Source organism: Stegostoma tigrinum, chromosome 3, assembly GCF_030684315.1.
Source record: "Stegostoma tigrinum isolate sSteTig4 chromosome 3, sSteTig4.hap1, whole genome shotgun sequence".
Lineage (NCBI taxonomy): Eukaryota > Metazoa > Chordata > Chondrichthyes > Orectolobiformes > Stegostomatidae > Stegostoma > Stegostoma tigrinum.
Genome location: NC_081356.1, coordinates 79,550,684 through 79,575,926, shown reverse-complemented (window position 1 = coordinate 79,575,926; position 25,243 = coordinate 79,550,684). Strand labels below are relative to the sequence as shown.

The 25,243-nt window shown below is 43.1% G+C and overlaps 1 protein-coding gene across 5 annotated transcripts in view; it reads right to left on the bottom strand.

Annotated features, from left to right (window-relative positions):
• Positions 1 to 4,496: 4,496 nt before the first annotated feature.
• The window catches only part of epb41l4a (erythrocyte membrane protein band 4.1 like 4A), a 247,186-nt gene continuing 226,439 nt past the window's right edge, over positions 4,497 to 25,243 (bottom strand). For all 5 annotated transcript variants that reach the window (XM_059644692.1, XM_059644696.1, XM_059644693.1 and 2 more), the window contains 2 exons: positions 18,394 to 18,481; positions 4,497 to 8,111 (listed from right to left, as the gene is read on the bottom strand). In XM_059644692.1, the coding sequence (XP_059500675.1) occupies positions 8,067 to 8,111; positions 18,394 to 18,481 (133 nt within the window). In that variant the 3' untranslated portion in view covers positions 4,497 to 8,066. The remainder of the gene's footprint in view (positions 8,112 to 18,393; positions 18,482 to 25,243) is intronic.

Below are 25,243 nucleotides of genomic sequence, written 5' to 3'. Positions count from 1 at the left end.
TTCCACAGGTTGATATAAATTGGATGAGGGAAATGAATACAGATGGCACAAAATAGATGGGAATGGAAGGAAGAAGGATGAGATGACACAAAGAGTCTGCAAATGGATATTAGATGGGTTATATGAGTGAGCAAAAACTGGGCAGATGAAATATTCTTTGGGAAAATGTGAGGTTATATCCTTTGGCAGGAAGAATAGATGGGATAAATATAATTTAAATGAAGAACCTAAAGAATCATAGAATCCCTACAGCGTAGAAAGAGGCTATTTGACCCATTAGGTCTTCACCAACCCTCCGAAAAGCATGCCATCCAGACCTAACGCTCCCCACAACACTATTCCGTTAACTCCACATTTCCCATGGCTAATCCACCTAGCCTAACCATCTCCAGACATCATAGGCAATTTAGCGTGACCAACTCACCTGACTTTGGACTGTGGAAGGAAACCAGACCATCCAGCAGAAACCCATGCAGACACAGGGAGAATGTGCAAACTCAGAGAGTCACCCGAGGCTGGAATTGAACTTGGTTCCCCCTGGCTTTGTGAGGCAGCAGTGCTAATCACTGAGCCACCATGCTACCCTGTAACACAGGTAAGTCAAATTTAGAGAGGAAGCAGGAGAAGACGAGGCACCTCATAAAACTTGCGTAAGCTTACTGAGGAGGTGAGCACCCACACTCTGTTCCAAAAATATGGATTCAGTGTTGGAAACATTACACTGATCTGTTGAGGTCTGGCAATTTGTGAGCTCTACATTTGTCAGCTACTAGCCACAACTCTCTGGTCTCTCACACTTGCCTGGCAGTTTCCTGGACAGCTGTTATTTGAGTCACATATTCTGTTGCCAGATACCTTCCATTCTCTTTACGTTTCTCCTCAACTTACTGTTCCAATGGATAGCACTGACATGAACAGCTCTGCAATCCTTGAGAGGATCCTCATATCACCACAACCTGGAAGATCCAACATGGACATCTTCTGTACCAGAACAGGGATGTGAGCTTCCTGTCTATGGTTCTGGTGAAATGATGGGTATTGCACCACATACAGCTAGTAGAAAGCAAGTGTAGAAACAGTCTTACCTGCACAAAGGGAATCACATTATGCTTACTGTCCTGTTACTGCCATCTTTATTTTAGTAATAACAGGACTATGTTCGATCTGATATAATGGGAACTGCAAATGCTGGAGAATCCGAGATAACAAGGTGTGGAGGTGGATGAACACAGCAGGCTAAGCAGCATCATAGGAGCAGGAAAGCTGATGTTTCAGGCTGAGACCCTTCATGAAGGTCTAGGCCTGAAACGTCAGCCTTCCAGCTTCTAAGATGCTGCTTGGCCTGCTGTGTTCATCCACCTCTACAGCTTGTTATCTATGTTTGATCTGATGATTGGTATGGAGACCATTTGAGCTCCACACCAACATAAACCAGTTGTGATAAAAGGTATATAACATGTTATTATCATTTGGTACTTGGTAAAGGGTCAGAACAACAGTAAACATCAAGTTGATAGTGGAACATTGATAGTTCAACTGTCAATATCTTGGCTGTGCAGATTATCTGAAATTCTTTTGTGATATTTCTTTTTGTACTAACTTGCTAATCAGCTTCCAAAACAACAGAATCCTTTAACTGCAATGCAGGGGTGAATAACGGTTAGTTTTTTTGGCATTTATTTTCAGTGAACACCAACATTCAAACCCTGACTAGTACATGATTACCTCAGCTCCCAACTAACACATGCAAACCCCACAGCTCACTGGTAGCAAACATTTCAGCTCATTTGTACACCCAAACTCCTCAGCTCACTAGTACACCCAAATTCTTCAGCTCACTAACACACCCAAACACCTCAGCTCACTAACACACACAAACACCACAGCTCACTAACACACCCAGACACCACAACATGCTCGCATACACGGCCCATGGATTAAGCTCATTTTTATCCCCTCTCCTTGTATATTCTTGAAAGGGAAAACGTAAACATGTCCCTCACCCATAATGCTGCATTTTTTAACAATCATGCTCACAATCTGAGATACTGGCAGAAAATTACAGATCGGATTGTAGTCCATTTCTCCTTTGAAGCTTCTTTGACACCTTAAGGTCTGACATTCCAGAATTTATCTCCGGACAACCACCAGGTTGACATCCACTGCCATGTTTTGGTTGACTTCTATTTTTTAAGCAAAGGACATGTTGCGATTAGAACTTCGGTATGTCTGTAGGTGAGCAGGAGTTATGACCTGTGGTCTTGACAAGTGATATTTGTTTGGATTTCAGTATCTTTAAAAGGATAATATTGGGAAACAGACTGAAACTTTGTTTTGCTGTTTGAGTTAAGATCTCTCTGACTGTTTTATAAATGTATAGCTTTGTTGTCTTTTTTCTAACTGCTAATGTTGCTCTAGAACATTTGCAGCCTTGTGTGAATATGTTTTGATGACTAACCACCACAGTAACCAACTACAAAGAACAAAAATTATGGTCTATAAATCCAGGTTTCATTTTAGGATTTGACTTTTCCAGTATTACCATCAACTTGTATCATAAGATAGATAAGGTACATACTGGTGAATGGCCTTAGTCTCATTAAAGATGATGGAACACTCAGTGACAGTAATGGGATGCCTCGTTGGGTTGAGCCAGTCTATTGTTGGTGATTAGAAGGTTTCGTGCAGGCAAATTACCTCCACACAGTTTGTGATGGGATGAGTGCAATGCTACATGATAGCACTCAGCTAAAGCAGGTCCTGATGAGGACATTGCTGACTTCTTGGACAGGCAGCACTCCAGGTGCAGGCATCAACATCAATTTGGGATATTTGTTTATCTCTTCTTCCTCCAAAGATCTTGGCATTTTCCACTTTCCTCTGGTGCAAATGCTGTCTGAAGTGCCAAGTCATGCAGGATACTGCACACCACAAGTCAATGGCTTGCTCAGTTGTGGCCCTGTTAATCAGGTGGATCTGCTAATACCCTTCATATGTCTCTGCAATGGTGATCCTCACTGGGGTAGGTGACAGGTCGCGATCAGGTATCCCTCATTCCCAAGAAACTGTCTGGTGGAGGGAAGATCAGTGGCACCTGAGTCTCTTGGGCAATGAATGTAGCATGATGGGTCCCTAATGTGCTTGGCACACTTGCAGTTTCCTTTTGCAGTGGCCATACACGTGTTGTACATTGAAGGAATAGAATTGGTAAAAACATGTGCCTGCTCTGATAGTGCCTTGACTATCACAACTGTAGGCTACAATGCCATGTGGAAACCTGGCAAAAGCAGGGAGGGCAAACAGTCCTCTGGGTTTGACTGGCTGCATCCATCTCAAAGTTAATTTATTTAAATGATCTTGCAAATTATACATCATGGCCTGGGTTATGGTTTGTAGCTAGCAGATTGTGATAACCCATATATATTTGTTACTCCTCAAAATGATGCACAGAATTCAAGTATTGTGCTCACCTTAACTGTTATGGGCAAATGATGGCAACCTGCTCCATTTGGCCTTTGGTCTTCCTCAAATAGGACACATACGTCTGCCACAAACTATCATGGGAGCCACAGGCTTCAGGGACACTGCTGGTTACAAACATTGACAAAGCTGCTCCTTAGCATAGGGAACTGTAACCTCAGGGTATTGTGTTTTTTACATTCTGTAGTGTCTTCATCCTGCCTGTTTTATACAGATGTATAAGGCTGTGTAGGATGCTGTAGCTGCCAAACCTCCTGGAGGTGCTGCCCTTGCTGCTGAGGTTGCTGGGATGGAGCATACAATACCCCTTCCTCCAAGATTCAGCCAACTTCAAATATATGGACCCTACAGCATTTGCAATGGGGTCAAGGTAAGGGCAGTTACCCTCAGATGTGTCCAAACCACTGAAGCAACGTGATACTAGGTTCATATGTGTCCCCATACACAATGAGTTTCACCTGAAGGATCGGCCTCCTTCACTACAAGCATCTGATATGGCTGACTTCCAGGTTTTCTCCAGGTTAGTCTTAGCCTTCAAGCCCCAAAGCAAAGACTCTGGATGCTGCAAGTATGAAGTCCCAGTGCTCCCAATTCCACCAAATTAGTATTCTCAATCTCACATTAAAATATCTTCATAGCTTTATACTTTCCTAATTCTGCAATTTTCTCCAGGCTTACACCCATTGAGAACTCTGCATCCCTCCAGTTGTAGTCTCTTGCACAGCCACACGTCCCCACCTCGGCAGTGCTCAGTCACTGCGATCCAACCTCTGGAATTGCTTCCCTAGCACATAAGTTTCTACTATTAGAAATATTCTTACAAGTTAGCTATGATCGCATGTTTAATCATCCCATTGGTGTTTCCTTCTTTTATTTTATTATTTTATGAAAGAACAATTGGACACAAATTAAGTGCCTTGGTATAGTTGCACAAAATCAAAAGATACAGATATAAACTCCAATTCTTAATTGAGATCAACCAGAATAATTTATTATGCTGTTCTTTGTATCCTTTATGGTTGTGACATGAATAACAAAATAAAATTCTTAAAACACAGAAAATGCTGGAGAAATTCAACAGGTCTGGCAACATCTGTGGAGGGAGTAATAAAGTCAACATTGTGTGTCCAATAAGACTCACCTACAGAACTGGGTTCTGACTAAACTTCAGTTCTGAAGAGGAATCATTGGACTAAAAACATTAACCCTGTTCCTCTTGCTGCCAGATCCGTTCAGTTTCTTCAGCTTTCTCTGTGTTTCTTTCATCTTTCCTGTATCCACTGTAATTTGCTTTTAAAATTAAATTCTTATCAAGGCAAGTTACCCCACGTATTGGTTTTTTGCACAAATGTGGAAGAGAAATGAAACACAATTCAAGCCAATGAAACAAGAGGTGCAATCAGTTTCTACTTATTCTTCCCATCTTTAAAGCATGGACTGTCTTTTCATTAGATGACTGCAATGATGCATGGTGGAAGTGCAAACTAAGGAACTCCAAAATAAGACACTCCAGTAAAAGGGAGGAATGGTTCAGATAATGTATAACGTGCATGGCAGCACAAATCCAGTTATCCTCACACCTGGTTCGATATGTACATTTTGATATTGTTTACAGGTATAATGCTTCAAAAGACTCAATCCAGACATCTCCATTCACATTCAGCCTAACCAATAACTAAAATTCTACTGTGCAACAAATTTGAAGAGCCTAAACACTATTAGGCACCATTATAATATGAACACACAGATAGATGCTTGGAAGGAAAAAGTGATGCATCTTGGACATTTTTACATATGACATGTCCTCCAATAGTCTGGGCACTCCTCATTAACATCACCAGCTCGTCCATGTGTTCACCACCAATACTCATCAAGGAGTTGTTGTCATAGTTATACAACATCTTTATGTAATACTTTTCCTTGTTTAGTCTCTGATTAATTTTACTGTAAGGCTTCAAAACCAGTGAAAGCATTGTTCAATCTTTGAACTCAGATACCAAGGAAGAAGATACAAAGATACTATAAATGGGTGGCAATGCAGCTGGATCTTATCATTCACTGACATTGTATCCATCAAAGAAAAAAGTAACCAAATTGACAGCTAGTATAAGTTTAACTTGAACTTTGAGAGGTGGGTGGGGAAACAAAAGGCTAAAATACTTAACATGGGTATGGAACACATTTGCATCCAAGGGATCTTGTAGATTTGTGACAGAACAAACATATGCATAAGGAAACTGATACTGTTAAATATGCAGAAAAGATCTATACAGAAGAGATCCTTCTTAAAACCTGATTTATTTTCCTCTCCACTAACCAAACTCAAAACAACATGCAAAATACATTACAGCAATTACCACACGTTCCAGTTTAATTTTCTGAAAATTTACTAATCTAACATTTTATTGCTTTGCATGTGGTTATTCTCTTTGACAGTCCTTGCAATTCCAGCAACTCTAAAAATTACAAATCATCCTCACATTTCTGAAGTACGAGTAGTCATTATGATTATAAAAATAATCAGAACAGATTGGCAACAGAAAGTGATCACAATTGAGAATTGTAATGCACAGAAAATACTGACATCTCCGATTAAGATACTTTTCTCATGATAGGACTGCGAGAATGAATGTTGCTTTGTATTTAGTCAAAATGAGCATTAGTTTTCTGTGGGTTTTGAGATGTGTCCAATTAGCAATATGCGTCAAGTGTTCAGCAGCACACACCAACTCTTGTTATGAGGTAACAGGGATTAACACTACTGTGCAAATTCACTTAAATCCGTATTAGATATGCAACAGTTGGCTTATAGTCTGCATTTTCCACACTGTTTTAGTTCAACTACATAGGATGTACCACACAGAAACAGATCATGCAGTTGCAATTATCTATACTGGTATTGATAATCCACAAAAGCCTCATCCCAGCCTATTCATCTAACCCCAACATTACAATCTTTTATTCCTTTTTCTTGCATGTTTTTGTCTAACTATCCTTTAAACAGATCTATACTTCTACTACGTCTTATGCTAATGAGTTCTGCATTCCAAATACCTTCTAAGTAAAAACATTTCTCCTGAGTTCCCATTAAATTCCTTATTGGCTCCCTTACATTGGGGTTCTGATAGGGAGTCATTGAACATGAAACATTAATTCTGTTTTTCTCTCCACAAATACTGTCAGACTTACTGAGTTTCTCGAGCTCTTTCTGCTTTTAAAATTTATTGATCCTTGTTTTAGTCTTTCTGACAAGTGGGCATCAATGGGAGGACAGTAAATAAAGTCTTGTTTGCGATACTTTGCTCTGAATTAAAAATACAGCCAAGGGCCTGATGTGTTTCACTGATTAAACAGTTTATCTGTTTTCACTTCTTATTTCTGTTTGGCTTACTTTAAATATTTAACTATATTCACTGTGATCCTAAACAATCTAGTTGGAGAAACAAATTTGCTGATTGCAATAACTAATGCCCAAACCATAGCAGATAGGCTCCACTAACTTATATTCACTACACCTTTTAGCAAATATATTTTACAACACTGTTAATGTTGCATTCATATGTACAAAAATTTACAGAAGAGAGCATGTTATGCTTTCAGAAGTATGTGAGAAATCCTGACAACATGTACAAAATAAAGTAACTGACATTTCAATGCACAGAAATTGATATAGAGGCTCAATGGACATTAAAGTACAGCAAAATTAAAGCCAATAGTTGCATTCAAAATAAGTGAAGATAAATTATTGTCATCTGGCACTCATTTGTTCAGCATTTCGTTTGCCTGGAAAAGTTTTAAAAGAAGCTCTTCACCCCATTCAAGTTTTATTTTAATGAAGTACAAGATGTGATCTATTTTGTGCCAGCCCATTCAAGAAGCGTCTCATGTAGATGGTATAACTTCTGTATTGACAGTATGCTAGAGAATGGAAATAAAGCATTTTCATGGAAACAGTCCACTCAATACAGTAAAAATATACATTTCAGTACACCTTAAAAAGTATTAAGTACTGTATGAGCTATTCATCCGTAAGACATAAATCAATTTTTACTTGTTGATATGGTTGTGAAATCTAAAAAGCACCAAATAAAGTAATTAAACATGCCAGTGTTAATTTAAATGTTCTGTTTGCCCATGTACATTGATCATCAATGTTTTACAGACATTTCATTACATACCAAAGTGTAGAAAAAGCTTGTGTACACATTTTTGAAAATATATTTTCTTGGTCCCAAAGTCTGTTTTCAATAAAATTTAGTGTTCAGTTACTTAACAGCTTTTGACACATTACTGTAGAAAATCAAACTTTAAAAGAAAATTTGGAATATATAAATCTGGAAAATTATTTGACATCAGTATAAAATCATGATCATAAATTCCAGAAAGACAATCCATGATACTAGTTTCAAGACAAATTGTCTCTCACTGCTAATGCTAGAGTGGAATTGACCCTACATCATTGCATGCCCAAAGCTTCCCTCAGTTGATAAGTTAAAAGGTAGTCTGGTCTCAATCTTGATCCATGGTGTCTGCATAGTTCTTGAAGTTTTAACACTGAATTTTGAATCCCAGTCATTTCTTGAAGCTTATGTCTTTCCTTCTGTTGTACAGCCTTCAGATTTATTTCGCCTCTGTTAATAGAAGAAATTTTTAAAAAGATCATGCTTATTCATCTACTTATTAAGAATCAACTTTTATAGCACAAAATTGGAAAATCCTGAAGGAAGAATTATAAACCATTGCGATCTGTAATCTCCTGGACCAGCATGTCCCATCAACCTGGGTGAATAACCTTGTTTCAATGAACAATGCACAACAGCACCAAGCAGACCTAAGAGTTAAGTACAAATTTGGTGAAACTATAACACAGGACTACTTGCAGGTGAAACAGCAGAAGCAGCCTGCCACATCCAGTCATTAATGATAGTGGGCATCAAACAATTCATGGGGAGAATTGCCTCCATTAGCATCCTAAATTCTCAGTGATGCACTTTTGCATTTTAATGCAAGAGATAAGGCTGAAGCATCTTTAGTCAGAATACAAAATTAATGATCCATCCCTGCTCCTTCTAATTCAACTCATTCCATCTGATGTTATGAAACAAATGACAGTACTGAATACAGCTAAGGCCATTGGGGGATCCTCTTTGGGCAGTTGTGGCGGGGGCGGGGTGTGAGAGATGTGTTGCGGGAAATACGGGAGACGCGGTCGAGGGCGTTCTCGATCACTGTGGGGGGAAAGTTGCGGTCCTTGAAGAATTTGGATATCTGCGATGTGCGGGAGTGGAATGTCTTGTCGTGGGAGCAGATCCGGCGGAGGCGGAGGAATTGGGAATAGGGGATGGAATTTTTGCAGGAGGGTGGGTGGGAGGAGGTGTATTCTAGGTAGCTGTGGGAGTCGGTGGGCTTGAAACGGACATCAGTATCAAGCTGGTTGCCTGAGATGGAGACTGAGAGGTCCAGGAAGGTGAGGGATGTTCTGGAGATGGCCCAGGTGAACTGAAGGTTGGAGTGGAAGGTGTTGGTGAAGTGGATGAACTGTTCGAGCTCTTCTGGGGAGCAAGAGGCGGCGCCAATACAGTCATCAATGTACCAGAGGAAGAGGTGGGGTTTGGGACCTGTGTAGGTGCGGAAGAGGGACTGTTCCACGTAACCTACAAAGAGGCAGGCATAGCTGGGGCCCATGCGGGTGCCCATGGTCACCCCCTTAGTCTGTAGGAAGTGGGAGGAGTCAAAAGAGAAGTTGTTGAGGGTGAGGACGAGTTCAGCTAGGCGGATGAGAGTGTCGGTGGAGGGGGCCTGGTCGGGCCTGCGGGACAGGAAGAAGCGGAGGGCCTTGAGGCCATCTGCATGCGGAATGCAGGTGTACAGGGACTGGACGTCCATGGTGAAAATGAGGTGTTGGGGGCCAGGGAATTAGAAGTCCTGGAGGAGGTGGAGGGCGTGGGTGGTGTCACGGACGTAGGTGGGGAGTTCCTGGACCAAGGGGGAGAAAATGGAGTCCAGATAGGTGGAGAATGAGTTCGGTGGGGCAGGAGCAGGCTGAGACGATTGGTCGACCGGGGCAGGCAGGTTTGTGGATTTTGGGAAGGAGATAGAAACGGGCCGTGCGGGGTTGGGGAACAGTGAGGTTGGAGGCTGTGGGTGGGAGGTCCCCTGAGGTGATGAGGTCATGAATGGTGTTGGAGATGATGGTTTGGTGCTGGGGTGTGGGGTCATGATCGAGGGGGCGGTAGGAGGTGTTGTCGGAGAGTTGGCGTCTGGCGTCGGCGATGTAGAGGTCAGTGCACCTCCCAGTCGCAAACCATTTCTACTCCCCCTCCCATTCTTTAGATGACATGTCCATCATGGGCCTCCTGCACTGCCACAATGATGCCACCCGAAGGTTGCAGGAACAGCAACTCATATTCCGCCTGGGAACCCTGCAGCCTAATGGTATCAATGTGGACTTCACCAGTTTCAAAATCTCCCCTTCCCCAACTGCATCCCTAAACCAGCCCAGTTCGTCCCCTCCCTCCACTGCACCACACAACCAGCCCAGCTCCTCCACTCCACCCACTGCATCCCAAAACCAGTCCAACCTGTCTCCGCCTCCCTAACCTGTTCTTCCTCTCACCCATCCCTTTCTCCCACCCCAAGCCGCACCCCAATCTACCTACTAACCTCATCCCACCTCCTTGACCTGCCCGTCTTCCCTGGACTGACCTATCCCCTCCCTACCTCCCCACCTATACTCTCTCCACCTATCTTCTTTTCTCTCCATCTTCGGTCCACCTCCCCCTCTCTCCCTATTTATTCCAGAACCCTCACCCCATCCCCCTCTCTGATGAAGGGTCTAGGCCCGAAACGTCGGCTTTTGTGCTCCTGAGATGCTGCTTGGCCTGCTGTGTTCATCCAGCCTCACATTTTGTTAACTAAAAAGTCAGTAGCCTAATGGTGGCAAATATCTGTTAAATCCCAGAAATCCCTTGCCGGAATGAGGTGCTTACTGTGCAGTTGGAAATAAAATGACCAATTTTAAAAGAAAGGAAAGGAACAAATTGAATTAACTGGGTTCCTGTGGGGCCACGATAGTCCAGAATGTATTGTCCTTCCCTTGGATTGAAGTCCCAACTGGCCGAATGTTTGTCATGACAAACAGAGTGATTTTTTAAAAAAATTATCAAAGTTTTGTCTCAAAAAGATTTTTAAAACCTCAAGGTCGGCATGAAGGAGGCTGCACCCGAGCGAGACAGTGGCCTAGTGATTATATCTGGGAATGTCTGATTTAAGGAGGGAATTTGGTGCAGATGGGAATAAAGCTGCTTCAAGTAAGGTTTAAGCTTCAAGCAAGAAGGAAAATCTCCAGAGTGAGACACGAATGGGAGACGATAAAAGGTGTGGAACAAGAGGCTCATCTGCAGGAAAACCAGTAACAGAAAGCCATCATGAACCACAATGTGACATGAGTAGAGGGAGGGAGCTTATTGGTAGGCAGGATTATTGAGTATTTCCAATCTTTAAAGTAAACATAAATTCTTTAGTTTGCATCAAGCTCTCTGCAGTAAGTGTTTGCAGCTGGTGAAATTTCAGATCTGAATTGAGGAATTAGAGTCTGAACTGCAGATATTGGATGGGGAAAATTACCTGGACACTGCTTCAGGAGGTAGTCACACCCCTCAGATTAAGTAACTCAAATTTGATCAGGGATAAGAGATGGGTGTAGAGACTGAAGTTGGGGGTAACGTTAGGGGAACCTTGGCCCCTGCAAATGTCTAATAGTTATGAGGCTCTTGCAGACTGTGGGGCCAAGGGAAGGGCACTCAGGAGAGGTAAGTGAACTGCAGTGAGATATAGGGAGCCCTTCATGTGGAGGGATGAAATGTTAATGGAGTAATGATTTGGTAGAGTATAACTTTGATCAAAGATTTTGAACAGTTAGGAGCTAAATTAAAAGACAGAACCTCCAAGCTAATAACCCCTGGATTACAATCTGAGCCACAGACAAACCTGGAATAGGGCAAATAAAGGCAAGGAGTTAACCGTGTGGCTTAGAATCTGGAGTGGGGGCGGCAATACGTTTCACTTCATGGTGTATGGGCTGCATCCTTTTATTTCTGTGTTTTGAGAAACTGGCAAGCGAAATGAGAAGGGGTCAGAGATAATGGGAACTGCGGATGCTGGAGAATGCAAGATAACAAAGTGTGGGGCTGGATGAACACAGCAGGCCAAGCAGCATCTTAGGAGCACAAAAGCTGACGTTTCGGACCTAGACCCTTCATCAGAGAAGGGGATGGGGTGAGGGTTCTGGGATAAATAGGGAGAGAGGGGGAGGCGGACTGAAGATGGGGAGAAAAGAAGATAGGTGGAGAGGAGAGTATAGGTGGGGACGTGGGGAGGGGACAGGTCAGTCTGGGAAGGACAGACAGGTCAAGGAGGTGGGATGAGGTTAGTAGGTGGGAAATGGAGGTGCGGCTTGAGGTGGGAGGAGGGGATAGGTGAGAGGAAGAACAGGTTAGGGAGGTGGGGACGAGCTGGGCTGGTTTTGGGATGCAGTGGGGACTCCCTTGTCCGCTCCACACTCTCCTCCAACCCCACCATGCCCAGCACTTTTCCCTGCAACTGCAGGAAGTGCTACGCTTGCCCCCACACCTCTTACTTCACCCCTATCCCAGGCTCCAAGATGACTTTCCACATCAAGCAGATATTCACCTGCACATCTGCCAATGTGGTATACTGCACCCGCTGTAGCTTCCCCTACACTGGGGAAACCATGCGGAGGCTTGGGGATCGCTTTGCAGAATACCTGCACTCGATTTGCAATAAACAACTGCACCGCCCAGTCGCGAACCATTTTAACTCCCCCTCCCATTCCTTAGATGACATGTCCATCCTGGGCCTCCTGCAGTGCCACAATGATGCCACCCAAAGGTTGCAGGAACAGCACCTCATATTCCGCTTGGGAACCCTGCAGCCCCAGTGGTATCAATGTGGATTTCACAAGCTTCACAATCTCCCCTCTCCCACACTGCATCCCAAAACCAGCCCAGCTTGTCCCCACCTACCTAACCTGTTCTTCCTCTCACCTATCCTCCCCTCCCACCTCAAACCGCACCTCCATTTCCTACCTACTAACCTCATCCCGCCCCCTTGATCTGTCCTTCCTCCCCGGACTGACCTGTCCCTTCCCTACCTCCCCACCCCTCTCCACCTATGTTCTCCTCTATCCATCTTTGGTCCGCCTCCCCCTCTTTATTTCAGGGCCCTCTCTCCATTCCCCTCTCTGAAGGAGGGTCTAGGCCCGAAACGTCAGCTTTTGTGCTCCTAAGATGCTGCTTGGCCTGTTGTGCTCATCCAGCTCCACAATTTGTTATCTGTGACTGAAATGAAAAAGCTGTTTGAAACAAATGTTTGAATGCAATTTTAACCCCATAAAAATGTTTTATTGCAGTTTTGAAAACAAATAACCTGACACCCATTGCAGGCATCATGTAAACAACTGTTTCAGCAAAGTAATTAAAACAGAATTCCTGTAACAGTTGTTGTAAACTGTGATCACTCACAAAACAACCAGACAAAGATAACTGTAGCAATGTACTGGTCAGGAGAGTCATACGGACCATTTCAAAAACAACATCTAGGAACAAAGGCTATTGAGCTGTCTGTCCAATCTTTCTCTTGATCCATAACCTCTCTGTGTGTGTAAGGGTGAGTTTATAGGGATTAGAGTTTTAATTAGTAGTATTAAATGTCAATGATTTGGAACTGTTTAACAACCATAGCTGGAGTCTAATTACTTGCATTAAATAGTGATTCTTGAATAATATAGAAACCCAGTCACGCCTTCTATCGATCTGGGTCTGAAAGTCAGGTAAATTGGGAATTGTTGCGTATTTTGTAAAATTAATTCTTGTGATGATTCTCGGAAATAGCTTGGGACTTGTTTTCGGTGTCCTCTCCCAGTGAATGGTAACAATGAAGCACCGGCACCGGCACCAGCACTGGGGCAGAAGGGAGCTAGTTTCAGTGGGATAGGCTTCACTTGGAATCGTTTGGGATTGGTGTCATGGCTAATCAAAATAGTAAGGATGTACAGTAGACTTTAAACATAAAAATGTGGGGAGGGTTCTGGAGAGGGGAACTAGGATTGCAGGGCTGCTAGCTACATAATTTTGCCAACACATCACAAGAAAGGGCAGAATGTACAAATGTGAGAAAATAGCAGTCAGTAGGGTCAAATGAGGAAAAAAATTGTTAAAAAGGCAAAATTAATGACTCATTATTTAAGTGCAAATAGCATTTGGAACAAAATAACTTAATTAATGGCACAAATAAAAGGTTCAAAATCATAAGTGAGGTTGAGAGGGTGCAGCTGTTGACATTGTACTCTGGAAACTAGTAAATGGTTATGTATTAACTTTTAAATTCATTTAGGATATTTAAGATCAAATTACCCATAGAGAGAGAGACAGGTGACTTTAGTAAAAATACATATTTTTTGTGATTAGCTTGTTTTCAGTCGCACTAATAAGACAACATAAGGACACTGCTCTTAAAAACATCAATGAATATCTTCTAGTGCAAGTAAGAAAATAAATAAATCTGCTCTACAACGCTGTCAATTGTTCATGTACTAGTTTATATTTGTGATTACGCAAGTAAATAAGAGGAAACTTGATCTATAACTTGACCTTTAGAACAAAGGAAAATTTCAAGAGTAATTTGTCACAGGATTATAGAATATGTCCAAAGCAGAAACTCTATACCATTTGTTACAGTGTTGGGTGCCTTACTTCAAGGAGGATGTCAGGGGCAATGGTGCAGTAGAGATGAACCACCTGTTAAAGCCAATTAAAATTGAAACAAACAGAATACTGGAGAAACTCGGCAAGTCTGGCAGTATCTGTAGAGAAACTGTTAATGCTTTGAGTCCAGTATCACTCATCTTCAGAAGAGTCTTGTTTCAGATTTCTAGCAGTTTAAAATTTCGACTTTTTTTGGAACGGTAAATTTACTAAAACTGATTGTACAGCCAAGTAAGTTGATAACCAAATGATATAACTCTAGATCATGAATGTGCACAAAGTGCCCTATCAGAAACAATGTTCAAAGTAGGTACAGAAAACAAAAAATGGTGGAGATCTCAGTGGGTCAGTCTGCATCCATGAAAGCATGCTATCAGAATGTTCAAAGCAGAGTGCACAATTGTTTTTAAAAACAGGAACTGGATAACTGATTGAAAAAGGCAAAGCTAATAAATAAGGACAGGGTTTAAATTGAATGGATAGATCTTTCAAAGCAATAACAGTGTTAGCAGGTCAAATAGGGCCCTTTAGTACAGTAATGAACTGTATTCTCCAAACATAATTCTGGGCCATTTTCACTTATTCCAGATAACACAGACAGATCCTTGAAGAACCAGATGAGATAACTATAAAAGCATATCAACCATTGTTTCAGAAATTCCAAGTCCTCTCTGCATGTTCAGACTAGGTATTCCCCTTCTTTCTGGCCAGATTAAAACACAGCCTTGATAACGTTTTTGACAACAAAAAAATAAAACAACCTAACTCCTCACTGGAAAACCACAATTTTGCCAAGCTGTGACTATTTTTCAAATAAATCAAAAAGGTGTTGCTTTTTTTTTGCAATATAGTTATTAGGAATATTTTAACATAGACCAAAATATCCTGGTAAAACACCTCCCTCCAGCTTCAAGAGAAATGTAGCCTTTGATGAAGTTCCACATGGTAGGCTATTGGAGAAAATACGGAGGCACAGAATTGAGGGAGATTTAGCAGTTTGGATTAAAAACTGGCTTTCTGTAAGAAGGCAACAAGTGGTGGTTGATGGAAAATATTCAGCCTGGAGTCCGATTACTAGTAGTGTGCCTCATGGATCTGTTTTGGGACCACTGCTGTTTGTCATTTTATAAGTTACTTGGACACAGGCATTCGTGGATGGTTTAGTAAGTTTGCAGATGACACTAAAGTAGGTGGAGTGGTGGACAGTGTGGAAGAATGTTGCAGATTGCAGGGAGACTTGGATAAACTGCAGAATTGGGCTGAAAGGTGGCAAATGGAGTTCAATGCGGATAAATGTGAGGTGATTCACTTTGGGAGGAGTAATAGGAAGACAGAATACCGGATCAATGGAAAGATTCTTGGTAGTGTAGATGTGCAGAGGGACCTTGGTGTCCATGTACATAGATCCCTGAAAGTTGCCACCCAGGTTGATAGTGCTGTAAAGAAGGCTTATGGTGTTTTAGGTTTTATTGGCAGAGGGATTGAGTTCTGGAGCCGTGATGTCAGGCTGCATTTTACAAAATGCTAGTCCGGCCTCATTTGGAATATCGCGTGCAGTTCTGGTCACCCCATTACAGGAAGGATGTGGAAGCATTGGAAAAGGTACGGAGGAGATTCACCAGGATGTTGCCTGGTCTGGAGTGCAGGTGCTATGAAGAAAGGCTGAGGGGCTTGGGTCTGTTCTCATTGGAGAGAAGGAGGCTGAGAGGGGATTTAATAGAGACATACAAGATGATCAGAGGATTAGATAGGGTGGACAGTGAGAGTCTTTTTCCGAGGATGATGACGTCAGCTTGTACAAGGGGGCATAGCTACAAAGTGAGGGGTGATAGATTTAAGACAGATGTCAGAGGCAGGTTCTTTACTCAGAGAGTGGTAAGGGCGTGGAACGCCCTGCCTGCCAATGTAGTTAACTCAGCCACATTAGGAGCATTTAAACAGTCCTTGGATCAGTAATATGCATAACAATGGAATAGTATAGGGGGAGGGGCTTAGATTACTTCAAGGGTCGGCGCAACATTGAGGGCCGAAGGGCCTGTTCTGCGCTGTATTGTTCTACAATCTATTTTCCCAGAAATAATGTGGCATATTTTGGATGAATCAAGAAATCAGATATCTTAAATTAGATGAGTCTTTTCTCATTTTGACTCCATCTTTTCTCCAAATACTGAGGCATTATTAGTAAAATCGTGGCGTCCAATCTGCCATGACCCACGGTGACATTTTTCACACAATCTTCCATTCTTCATCTCATTCGTCATGCAACCAGCCTCATGGTACCTATTTTGTACAAATGTACAACAGGAGAAATGGAAATAGCCACTACTGCAGCACTTTGCAATGTTCACAGCATCAGCACTGTATTTAAAACCCAGCTCCACAGCACTTTTTATGCTGTAAGCCAGGATTGCCCTTCACACTGTGGCCCTGCACTGTTAACCTCAAGGACATGGTACAGGGAGGCAAGTTAGCACCTCAGTGCATTGACAAGAACCAAGATGTCATACGGATATATGAGCATCACTTTTTCCTGTTAACTCTCAAAACGAGGCTATGCCATCAGCTTCAGCCAGGCTAGACCTTAATAGCAGGTCAGATCAGTGTAGTGTCTGAGGTGAAACACAATACACAGGTTAATGATCTTCTACACTTGGCAGGGCTAAGGATCACTATTCTGTCAGCTACTTTACACTCACAGGGCTGTCACGTACTCTAACTCTAACACACCTCTCACCAAGGCTGATGGACTACAGCTCTTGCTACTAGATGCGTCATGTGCTCTCAACAACTCTCACTGTGCACATCCTCCCAAACCAGTAATCACACCTGTGCTCTGTGCTTCTACGCACTCACTAGGGACATTTCACCACGTCTCCTTCCCTTGTGTCACCACTAATGGCTCCCCCATTCAATTCCATCAGAGTCAATCCTTTTCTTTAGCTGAAAAATTTGGACCAGCCCCTGACTGATGTTTCCACAGCACCCAGTTGACTGTCATTACTGGATTGGATGAACTGCACCTCCAGGGCTGACTGTGGCCCAGTCCCTGGATTAAGAAGATTCTCAGATCCTATTAAGGCCAAGATCATGCCTGACCATGGTCAAGCCCTTGGACTGTAATTAGGCAAGCTCCTTGACTTGCCTGTGGTTGTATCCCCTGAGTTACTGTTGTCCACAATCACCCCACAAAAGTACTGGTCCTTTGTGTTTCATACATGACTATTTGTTTGAGGTACCTGCAATGTGTTTGTCACATAAGCAGCTTACACTTGCTGGAGGTGTGAGATTAACATAGCACTGTGCTGCACAATAACACATCCACCCCCTTAACTATTTAATACTCCAAACCACGACAAGCTGCTTTCCTCTCCCTCTGTGGCAAAAATCAATGCAACCAATGAGGCTGGCAGCCTTCAAGTAATCGCAGAGTGAGTCAGTGATAAGAAATGAGGTAGAGAGTCATCAGATGCATCCTGTGGAGATGCATGCAATACTTGAGTGTCCCTGAGTGCAAAGTGACTGATATTCATGTTGTCACTGCACCGATGAGGGTAATAGAGCATCACGACAGTTGTATGTGTTTTTGAAGGCTATTGAATATAGCCTGTCAATCTGCTAAAGCATATATAAAATAAAACTTCCTGATTATTGCAAAGTACACCGAACTCCCTCATCTTTAACTGGTCCCATGTCGGTTACTTATTTGACTGGGGTTGTTCATTGTAAGGCTGACCTTTGGTGATGACTGATAAATGTAAAACCAGAATCTAATATATCTGTACCATCTTGAACACCAGCATATCATAAACCAGCCAAACTCTGGGAACTTAAAAGCATTGCACTGACAGGAATTCAGTACATCATTTTCCTAGATTCTGCTCACAGTATGGAATCACTTTTACCTGGAACATGCCCCCAACTTGGACTCAAACATGAATTGTACTTGGGTAAAAAATAATAGCTTCTACCCAAATTCCCAATCATTGCTTCTGAAGAGTGGGACACTTTCCAATATTGTCTCTACATGCTAGAACTTGCTCAATTCTGCCAATATTTTTTTCACTATGATGTGCCCAAGGAAATTGGACAGCGTTATTAATGTAGTTTTAACGATTTGATTAAAACTTACCTGATTTAATGTGGAAGATGATCCCTTATGGTCCTGAGCGTCTGAAGCACGGGTCACAGGCAGTGGTGGTACAAGATCAGTCCTGGCACTGGAAAAATGTGGAGAAGTCTACATTATTTCATCTTATAGTGCGGCAAATCAAAATTTCTATTATGCCATTGGCCAATAATCAAATTAGCTTTGTAACAATGCCATAATAATCACAAATGTTTCCGTGTATGTAGAATGACACACTGTTTACAGTCACCAAGAATTCAAAACATAACCTGGATCTTCCGCAAAGTGGTAATTAATGAGAGATTGCTGCTCCACTCCGACATATCCAATGACATGGAGGTGCCGGTGTTAGACTGGGGTGGACAAAGTCAGGAGTCACTCAACACCAGGTTATAGTCTAACAAGTTTATTTGAAATCATGAGCTTTAGGAGCACTGCTTCTTCATCAGGTGAAAGAAGCTAAGAGTCATCAGATGCATCCTGCGGAGATGCATGCAATGCGTGAGTCCCTGGGCATAAAGTGACCGATATTCATGTTCTCACTGCACTGATGAAGGTGACGACAGAACAGCACTGAAAAAGCTTGTGATTTCAAATAAACCTGTTAATCCATAACCTGGTTTCATGTGACTTCTGATTTCAACTTTTCGACACACAGACGCAACTCTGCATTCCTGACTGGGTCTTCCGATCCCAACTTCACGAATATGGAGCAGTAGTTGAATGAAGAGCCCCAACACAGCGAAGATAAGCTGCAACCCCTTTTATCAGCACAAGCTGTAGTAAAGTAAATTTAAACATCCAACCTCAGCTTGAATGCTAGTGAATTGGCAGGGTGCTCGGATGGAATGGTGTGTGAGGTCAGTGAGTATGGTGAAAAGTGAGTTAGAGAGATAACCTGGTCAGGTTAGGAGGGGCTTTTGGTTTAGGCAGGGTGAAGAGGGACATAGCCAGTGGTTTGGATGTGTGGTCAGAGAACTCAGAAGGTAGCTGATAGGTCAAGGAGAGTCAGTGAGAGGGGTTAGGGGTTGTGTCAATTCAGTGTGGAGCTGGAGGAACACATCAGATCAGGCAGCATTAGTGGAGCAGGAATGTTGACATTTTGGGACTGAAGAAGGGTCTAGGCCTGAAACTTTCTCTGATTCCTTTCTGCACTTCCATTTGCCGACAAGTGTTCTCGAAGAGCTTTATCCCTTCATATAGGAAGTTCCTCCAAGCCAGTCTCTTCTGATCAAAGGTCTCCCACAGGTTGCTATCTATAATAAAAACCAACAGAACTGTGGATACTGCGAATCAGGAATAAAAACAAAGTTTCTGGAAAAGCTCAGCAGGTCTGTCAGTATCTGAAGGTTCTGAGGAAGGGTCACTGGACTCAAAACATCAAGTCTGATTTTTCTTGCACAGATGCTGCCAGACCTGCTGTACTCTTCCAGCAGCTTCTGTTTTTGTTCCTGATTTACAGCATCCGCAGTTCTTTCGGATGTTATGGTGAGGTTGTACAAGACGTTGGTGGGGCCTCTTCTGGAGTACTGAGACACGTTCTGGTCACCCTCCTACAGGAAGGACATTATTAAGCTGGAAAGGGTTCAGAAGAGGTTTACCAGGATGTTGCGGGGAACGGAGGATTGATTTATGAGGAAAGATGGGATAGGCTAGGACTTTTTTCACTGGACTGTAGAAGGTTGAGGGGTGTCTTTCTGGAGCTTTATAAAATCATGAGGGGTATCGTAATGTGAATAGCAGATATCTTTTCAGAACTAGGGAATTTTTTTTAAGGTGAGAGGTACAGGAGTTAAAAAAAAAAGACACGAAGAGCACTTGTTTTAAAACTCAGAGTGGTTCCATGTGTGGAATGAACTTCCAGAGTAAGTGGTGAATACACATACAGTTACACCATTTAAAAGACATTTAGATAAGTACATGAGTAAGAAATGTTTGAAGAGATATGAGCCAAGCACAGGCAAGTGGGACTAGTTTAGACTGAAATTATGGTTGGCACGGACTTGTTGGACCAAAGGGTCTGTGTCCATGCTATATGACTCTGTGACTCATGGCCCAGCATATCCCAGACTCTAATAATACCAAATCCAGAGGATCTATCTGGTCCGATGGAGAGTGCAGGAGTCCATGCCAGGAGCAAAAGCAGGCATACCTTAAAATAAGATTTCAATTTAGTGAAAATATAGTACAAGACTGTGTCACAAACAGCAAATGATATACAGAGCTGAGGAATTCCACAACCAATGGATCAGACCACAGCTCTGTAGTACTGATACATCCAGCCATGAAGGATGGTGGGCATTATACAAGTAATAGGAGATGGAAGTTTCACTAATATCCCCAGCCTTGACAAAGGGGGGCCCCCAGCATCATAGATGCGAGCCTTCAGCTAATTTGATCTTCAGTGCATGGTGTTGAGCTATGGCTGAAGGCATTTGATACTGTAAAGGCTATAAGCCCTGATAACATTCCGAATACAATACTGAAGATGACCTCCAGAATTAGCTGTGCCCCTAGCAAGCTATTCTAATACAGCTAGAACAGTGCTACTTTCCTGACAATGTGGGAAAATGTTTTGATTGTCTGGTTCACGAGGAGGACAAATCCTATTCAAATCCTAATCCAATTTCAATCCTAATCAATCTACTGTCTACCGTCAGAAAAATGATGGAAGGGGTTACCAGCATTGTACCAAGCACCACTTGCAAAGTAGTAACCTGTTCACCAACACTCAGTTTAGGTTCCACCAAGGGCTTCTGCTTCTGGCCTCATTACAACCTTGGTTCAAATTGATAAAAGACATGAATTTCAGAAGTGAGTTGAGTGTAACTGTCCTTGTTGGTTAACAGGAATCAGGTGTAAAACTCTCCCACTGGTTTGAGTCACCTCTGGCACAAAGGAAGATGGTTGTGGTTGTTGATGGTCAATCATCTCAGCTTCAGGACAATTTTGCAAGAGTTCTTGTGGGCAGTGTCCTGGGCTTCACCATCTTTAGTTGCTTCATTAATGACCTTCCCTACACCATAGGAGCAGAAGTGGGGATGTTTACTGATGATTGCACAATGCTTAACCCTAATCTGTGATTCCTCAGATACTGAGCAGATCATGTCCACCTGCAGCAAGATCTAGACAATATTCAGGCTTTGGCTGACAAGTGGCAAGCAAAATTTATGCCACACAAGTGCCAGGCAATAAGCCTCTGCAACTGGAGAGAATCCAACCATTACCCCTTGATGTTTACTATTTATGATTGCTGAATCCCTCCCACTAACAACAACCTGGGAATTGCCATTGGTTAGAAACAGAACTGGATATATAAACACTATCTAGTTTCTTTGCTGTGGTAATTGTTCTCCAAGTCTTCACATTAGGTGGTGTCATTCACTGCAACTAGCTAGGAGGTAACCTGTTGACAGCTGCGTTTAGTGCATGTTTTAACAAGGGCTATCAATGTGACCAAAGCTTTCCGGCTTCCCAATCCTTCTTGGGTTCTGTGGAAAACATAGCCGGAACTTTTCAGCTGGAGATCTATAAATACATGAGACAAGTGACTGATGGGCTGTTTCCTGGGGTTGGCAATTACATGACCACCTTTCAGTTACCTGCGATCATGCCAGTCGGTTTGAGTGAGTGCTCAAGTTGGTGTTTCTGGATGGTTTTTCTACAGGCGAAGAATCCCATTGATTGCAAAATTCCATCATTCCAGCACCCACAGGTTAACCATCAGGACATGCCAAATGCTACGTCCCACTCCATCAATGTGACTGGGTGTGTAATGACAAAAAAAAGTATTTCTGCAGATGGGTACAAGATTTTGATAGAGCCACCATAATGTTTTTGGCAGTCTAAATCCCTGATAGGTTTGAACTGCAAGCAGAATTAAAGAATGGTCAGATACCTACTTCAAGCTAAGGTGATGATGTCCAGTGAGGTTGAAAAATGAATGGTGCAGTAAATGACATACAGTATCACCAGCTGCATGATCAAACAAGCTATCCATGTGCAGAAAATGTGTTTCAGGTGCCCCGACAGATTCAGAGGCAGCCTTCAGTGTGTACCAGCCAGGCTGTCAGATTGGTGTGTAACACACAATGACCATTATGTAGCAAAGTAGTTTGGATTTCGGGGAGGAAGTAGACAAAGAAGAGAAAGACAATGAGGGCAATACAGCACCAGGTTCTCAGTGTTGCCCCTATTAGTAGATCGTTTATTGAAGCTATACCAATGCATCAACATGCAAGACAGATACAATGGCTACTCTTGGTGCCTTCAGTAGTGCCTCTGACACAGCACAGGACTGCAATCACCCAACCACCACTTGAACGTTACCCATTGCATTTTTATGTTTTCCCATTTGTCTACTAGCTAACAAAATTATGACTTATCATCCAGCAAGCAAGTACAGGCAAGACAGGAATACATGGAAAAAATAAATAAATTCTTGTGATCTATTAAAGAATAGATATTTTATAATACAACATTTCCTCATACACCCACGTGCACACTCTTGTGCATCTGTAAAGATTCACTATTCCTCTTTTTAACCTGTGTCATTCAATACTCGTAACGCTGGCAGAACTAAAACAGATTGCTCGGGTCACGACAGAGTGCTGAGGGGATGTTGGACAACAACTTCTAGATGAAACCTCCAGAAAAGATTGTTTCACCTGGACCTGTACAAAGGTAAACTCAGTCATCAGGCCTCAAGGCAACATACAGACTACACATTAAGGAGATAATGGGAACTGCAGATGCTGGAGAATCCAAGATAATAAAGTGTGAAGCTGGATGAACACAGCAGGCCCAGCAGCATCTCAGGAGCACAAAAGCTGACGTTTCGGGCCTGGACCTCTCTCTGATGAAGGGTCTAGGCCCGAAGCGTCAGCTTTTGTGCTCCTGAGATGCTGCTTGGCCTGCTGTGTTCATCCAGCTTCACACTTTATTGTCTACACATTAAGGAGGTTGCAACAGGCGGGAAGTGGAAGCACTGAGAGGAGTTTCTACTTTCACACCCCCTTCTGTAATTATCTTCCCATGAGTTAACATATCTGACAGTCTGTTTAAAGCAGCAAACACATTGGTATTTAGAAAATGTAAGGCTAAGGTCATGGGCTTGCAGCATTTGGCATTTGACCAAACTGATCACTCAATACACAAAGTAAGACACAACCACAATGTCCTGTGATATGAGCCAACACATAGGTGGCATACTCATCTGTTCTCTCTGAAATAATTGTTGGAGAGTTTTGTATCAGTGCATGACTCATTCTCTGCTGCTTCTCAATGATCCTTTTCAGCAGTGGCTCCAGCGTATAGCAGAGTAGAGTTTGAACAATGATTAGCTCTTGTTCAACAAGTAGAACTGGAATTCTGATGCAGACTCCACAAGCTGACCCTGCCACCGCCCAACCGCCCAAAGAGGATCCCCCTTGTTCTCACACACCACCCCACCAACCTCCGGATACAACGCATCATCCTCCGACACTTCCGCCATCTACAATCCAACCCCAGCACCCTAGACATTTTTCCATCCCCACCCCTATCTGCTTTCCGGAGAGACCACTCTCTCCGTGACTCCCTTGTTCGCTCCACACTGCCCTCCAACCCCACCACACCAGACACCTTCCCCTGCAACCGCAGGAAATGCTACACTTGTCCCCACACCTCCCCCCTCACCCCTATCCCAGGCCCCATGATGACATTCCACATTAAGCAGAGGTTCACCTGCACATCTGCCAATGTGGTATACTGCATCCACTGTACCCGGTGTGGCTTCCTCTACATTGGGGAAACCAAGCGGAGGCTTGGGGACCGCTTTGCAGAACACCTCCGCTCGGTTCGCAATAAACAACTGCACCTCCCAGTCGCAAACCATTTCCACTCCCCCTCCCATTCTTTAGATGACATGTCCACCATGGGCCTCCTACAGTGCCACAATGATGCCACCGGAAGGTTGCAGGAACAGCAACTCATATTCCGCTTGGGAACCCTGCAGGCCAATGGTATCAATGTGGACTTCACCAGCTTCAAAATCTCCCCTTCCCCCACCGCATCCCAAAAACAGCCCAGTTCGTCCCCTCCCCCCACTGTACCACACAACCAGCCCAGCTCTTCCCCTCCACCCACTGCATCCCAAAACCAGTCCAACCTGTCTCTGCCTCCCTAACCTGTTCTTCCTCTCACCCATCCCTTCCTCCCACCCCAAGCTACACCTCCATCTCCTACCTACTAACCTCATCCCACCTCCTTGACCTGTCCATCTTCCCTGGACTGACCTATCCCCTCCCCACCTATACTCTCCTCTCCATCTATCTTCCTTTCTCTCCATCTTCGGTCTGCCTCCCCCTCTCTCCCTATTTATTCCAGAACTCTCATCCCATCCCCCTCTCTGATGAAGGGTCTAGGCCCGAAACGTCAGCTTTTGTGCTCCTGAGATGCTGCTGGGCCTGCTGTGTTCATCCAGCCTCACATTTTATTATCTTGGATTCTCCAGCATCTGCAGTTCCCATTATCACCTTCTGTTCTTGCTCACTTGTGAAGTGAGGGTCAGCAGGTGAAATCCAAAATCAGTCTCACTGCTGAAGTGAGAGTATCTGTGCTAGTGTGTGCTACTCGAGTCCCGAGATGATGTATCCTAGGATGAATAATAAATGATGCTCTGAAAGGTTTATCATCCATGAGTTTCATGGACTCCAGCTGCACGCACGCTGGTTATGATAAAGAACGTGTAAATTAGTCTACGTCAGATAAATGGACAGCAACTTGCCATTATAAAAGATGAGTGTATTTTGCGATTGTAATCAAGTTAACATAACATAGGGCACCCAAAGGGTGTGGGCCTGAAACGCCAGCT